The sequence below is a fragment of the Apium graveolens genome, chromosome 7, assembly GCF_009905375.1.
Source record: "Apium graveolens cultivar Ventura chromosome 7, ASM990537v1, whole genome shotgun sequence".
Taxonomy (NCBI): domain Eukaryota; kingdom Viridiplantae; phylum Streptophyta; class Magnoliopsida; order Apiales; family Apiaceae; genus Apium; species Apium graveolens.
In genome coordinates this window covers 189352908-189356925 of record NC_133653.1, presented here as the reverse complement: position 1 = coordinate 189356925, position 4018 = coordinate 189352908, and the positions used below count along the sequence as shown (strand labels likewise).

Sequence of the window (4018 nt, the reverse complement as noted above, 5' to 3'; positions counted from 1 at the left end):
TATATTGGACTTGTTTTCAGGAATGAGAAGTATTCTACCCAGTTCTTTATACTGATAAAATGCAGAAAAAAAATACACCGAGGAGCTTAGAGGAAGAAAGAAAGGATCAAAGGAGAAGAAAAAGAAAGCATATATTACATATATAGGAAAAAAAGGAATAAAAAATGAAAAAGAGAAAAGAGTTGCATGTCAGGGTATGCTGGGGGCCAAAGGGGGGGGGCCCGCTTTTTTCCTTTGTTTTTTTTACAATTTTCTCTTTTTGTTCTTTCTTGAATATCAATCTATCACCCTTGATCTATTCCTCTATATATAACTTCATTAGCTTCCTCTCTTTCTCTCCCTCCATTTTCTCTTCTGTTCATTAACCTTAAGCTTCATTACATTTTCTGCACGTATTATTTGTGCAGTGTTAGCTAGTCTCTGCCTGCATCCCTTTAATTTCTAAGTACATATTTCATTACATGGCACCTGTTTCACTGCCTCCTGGTTTTCGATTTCATCCCACAGATGAAGAACTGGTGGCATACTACCTTAAAAGAAAAATCAACGGCGGCAAAATCGAGCTCGAGGTCATTCGAGAAGTTGATCTCTACAAGTGCGAGCCATGGGATTTGCCAGGTAATAGAACTTCCTTTATGATCATATGAATAAGTAAAAACTGGCCCATAACTTTTATATAAATCAACTTACTGATTAAAAATCAGGTAAATTTGTATTTTAAGGTAAACTTACTTCAATATCTATGAAAATTTTATTAGTTCAATATCTATTTGTAAATTTTTAGAGTTTCAGATTTCCAATGGAAAAAGATCTTATTATGTATATACATAATTTGTACCCATATTGTTAAGAGGGAGAGAAGGTGATGAAGAAAGGTATATGCATGTAGTGTGTCCTTCTTCTATGTCTTAAATAAAAAATATAAAAAATACTATTAATCTATCTATGCATGAATCATAATTTATAAACCCCTATCAAATTTGGGGTTAAAGTGTTTTATAAAACACTCTTTGTTGGAAAAAATGCGAATCAAAAGTAGAAGACACTAAGGCGAATACTCTTTTCATATGATCATATATAAGTTTACAGTCAAAAGATTGCTATTTTAGATACATGTTTCCACCGAAAAGCAAAAGACATGAGTGTATTATTCAAGACCCCCATTAAAGACAACTTATAAGGTCCCTACATCTTTTGTAATCCTGTTCAACAACAGGATCACAAAAGATGTGTGCACTTACATGATACACAAATGATTCAATTATTTGCAGAAGTAAAAAGTAAAATAACACAGTTATGTTGCATATGCAGGGAAGTCATTGTTACCCAGCAAGGATCTAGAGTGGTATTTCTTTAGTCCTCGAGATCGGAAATACCCGAATGGTTCAAGGACTAATCGTGCTACAAGGGCCGGATATTGGAAAGCTACGGGGAAAGATCGGAAAGTTAATTCCCAAATGCGTGCCGTGGGTATGAAGAAAACCCTTGTTTATTATAGAGGGAGAGCTCCTCATGGCCTTCGATCTGATTGGGTTATGCATGAATACAGACTAGATGAAAGAGAATGTGAAACTGCCTCCGGCTTACAGGTGCATGCAGTACATTAATTCAGGATCCTCCGTCCCATTTCGATTTTTTTTTTAAATTAACTTATAAAAAGGTATCTGACTTAATACTTAATAGCTAATGTTCGTCTTAAAATGTAGATGCAGGATGCTTACGCGCTGTGTCGGATTTTTAAGAAGAGTTTAAATGCACCAAAGGTTGAAGACCACAATTACAATGTCTCGGTAAATCATAATTCATCCAGACATGCCCCAATTTATTCTGAGGGAAGAAGTGAAGAAAATATGGAGATCTCGGACTATGCAATGCCGCCATTGTCACCATACTCATCCAACAACAATCTTGTCAGGCATGGTGCACCACATTGTTCAGGTAGCCGCATTAGTACTGCAGACACTAGGTGGATGCAGTGTTTGTCCGATGATTCATTTTCCTTTACAAATCCAACTTTCTCAGATTGCAATCCCAGTTCATATAAGCCATCAAAGGTAACAGTAGGCACGAGTTTTGCATTCATGAGTTTCATGTTAATTGAATTAAAGGTAATTATTTAGCCTAACCACTAGACATTTGACGATAAAATACTTAATTTTGGTCGGGATGTACAGTTGGAATGCGCGAGGATGCAACAGGGGCTCTCATTACCTCCACTGCAAGTTCATGATTTCCCACAGGCTGGATTGGGTGGCCTAAGTAACGCTCCTCCGTCAAACAATATGTATGGAAACACAGCCATTTATCATCAACAAGATATTCTGGATGAAATTATTTCTGTGGCCCAAGTTTCCGAGGAAATGATGAATCAGAATTCATGGATTAAAGAAAATGGTACTGCTGAAGATGATTTCAGTTTTTTAAATCATAACCAAGATCAAGGCATGAATATTGCTAGGTCCCTAGAGGTCACCGGATCAAATGAGCAATTCAATAATCACAAAATGGCTGAGAACCTGCGATGGGTTGGAATGTCGAGCAATGCCAATGATAAGGTATAAATATTTCCCAATTAACTTCAAATTACATGGAATATAAGGCGGTGATGAATAATATTAAAGCGAACTATTATGGGCTGGATTTTTTTTCATCCTGCGTTTAATTGCTTTCTTTTGCTGCAAAATTGCCAACAATTCCTTTTTAGAATTTTTTGAAAGAGAGCATGAGTTGTGAATTTTACTCTTCTAAATCTAAATACATGTTTCTTACTACTTTTCAGACTTACCTCGAAGACTACAAGACTGTTCCCATAGAAAACATATCAGATTTCCGAAGACTGGAGCATGACGTTAAAGGTATTTACCCCGTTAAAGCTTTACGTGGATAAATGCACTCATAAACCAACACATATCTTCATGTACAAGTTTTGTAATACATGTAGTTCTGACTGCTCAGGTGAAACAAGTACTCTAATGTACAACTTTAATTCCTTTGATGATCCGGAAGGAAACGATGATTTCTCACTTGGATTACTGGTCGACGTCAATCCAGACGATTGCAACTTTTTAATAGATGACGCGGACTTGGGTGATTTCTCGGCTTCTCCAGGCCTTGAAGTTTACGAGAAGATTGAAGTAAACCAAGGTCTACTAGTTTCTACGCGTCAAATTCCAAAAACATTCTTCCAAAAGTTGCATCCTTCCGAGACAGTTAAGGTCTATTTAAATCCTGTGGAACTCCATAACTTTCCCATAACAAAAGTACTAGTTACAACAACAAAACCGGAGGACAGATATCTGCTCGACAAGTTCAAATCTTTGCAGCCATTCAGAAAAATAGAGAATCCTATTATCAGCATTCTTGCAATGATGTTTACGTACTTCCTACAATTTTCAAAATTTAAAGGTTGGAATGAAATCGAGACGGAGAATTATGATGAAGAACAAAAGGTTGGTTTTATGGAAAGAATGGTAGGAAGCAGCAGTGTTGTTGTGGACAAGTTATGGCATTGTCTCTCCTTTGCTTTGGCTATATCTACCATCTGGATGCAGCATCCGGTTAATTAACCGTTCCTTAGTCACATTGGTTGATTTAAATTTTATATTTTATACTTACTAAGACTAACCGTATACAGTTGCTAAGTAGGAAAAGACAAATAGTCTTCATCCTTAATTCAAGTGTTGTTAATCAGATTCTATTTTCATTTTCCTGTCAAATTTTATGAAAGGGAATGTATTTTAACGTTGTTTGTATTTCATATCACTACAGGAAAACATGACAAAACCGACCGCTATAAATGGACGGTTTTAAGCAAAAACGGTCGGTTAAAGCCTTAAAACCGATGAAGCGTAGTGGTCGGTTTAAGCCTGGTCGGTTATGATATATGGTCGGGTTTAACCATCATAACCGACCAGATAGATAGTCGGTTATATGACTTTGTCCTGAACCAATATGTGGGGTCAATTTGTACACGCGTCACCTGTGCACATGTGGTGCCATGTCATTAAAGCAAAACCGA

At 36.6% G+C, this 4018-nt stretch overlaps 1 protein-coding gene across 1 annotated transcript; it reads left to right on the top strand.

Moving 5' to 3' along the window:
* The first annotated feature begins 350 nt into the window (after window positions 1-350).
* LOC141670817 (NAC domain-containing protein 86-like) lies at window positions 351-3741 on the top strand. Its single transcript, XM_074476829.1, has 6 exons — window positions 351-618; window positions 1312-1589; window positions 1707-2054; window positions 2175-2555; window positions 2780-2855; window positions 2956-3741. Exons 1-6 carry the CDS (start codon window positions 462-464, stop codon window positions 3564-3566), a joined length of 1851 nt encoding a protein of 616 aa, XP_074332930.1. The 5' UTR covers window positions 351-461; the 3' UTR covers window positions 3567-3741.
* The last annotated feature ends 277 nt before the right edge of the window (window positions 3742-4018 follow it).

Excerpts from the sequence above, each read along its gene's own strand:
- LOC141670817 (XM_074476829.1), top strand. The coding sequence starts at position 462 with ATGGCACCTGTTTCACTGCCTCCTGGTTTTCGATTTCATCCCACAGAT. Across the intron at positions 619-1,311 it reads CGAGCCATGGGATTTGCCAG|GGAAGTCATTGTTACCCAGC; the intron begins GTAATAGAACTT and ends TTGCATATGCAG. Across the intron at positions 2,856-2,955 it reads ACTGGAGCATGACGTTAAAG|GTGAAACAAGTACTCTAATG; the intron begins GTATTTACCCCG and ends CTGACTGCTCAG.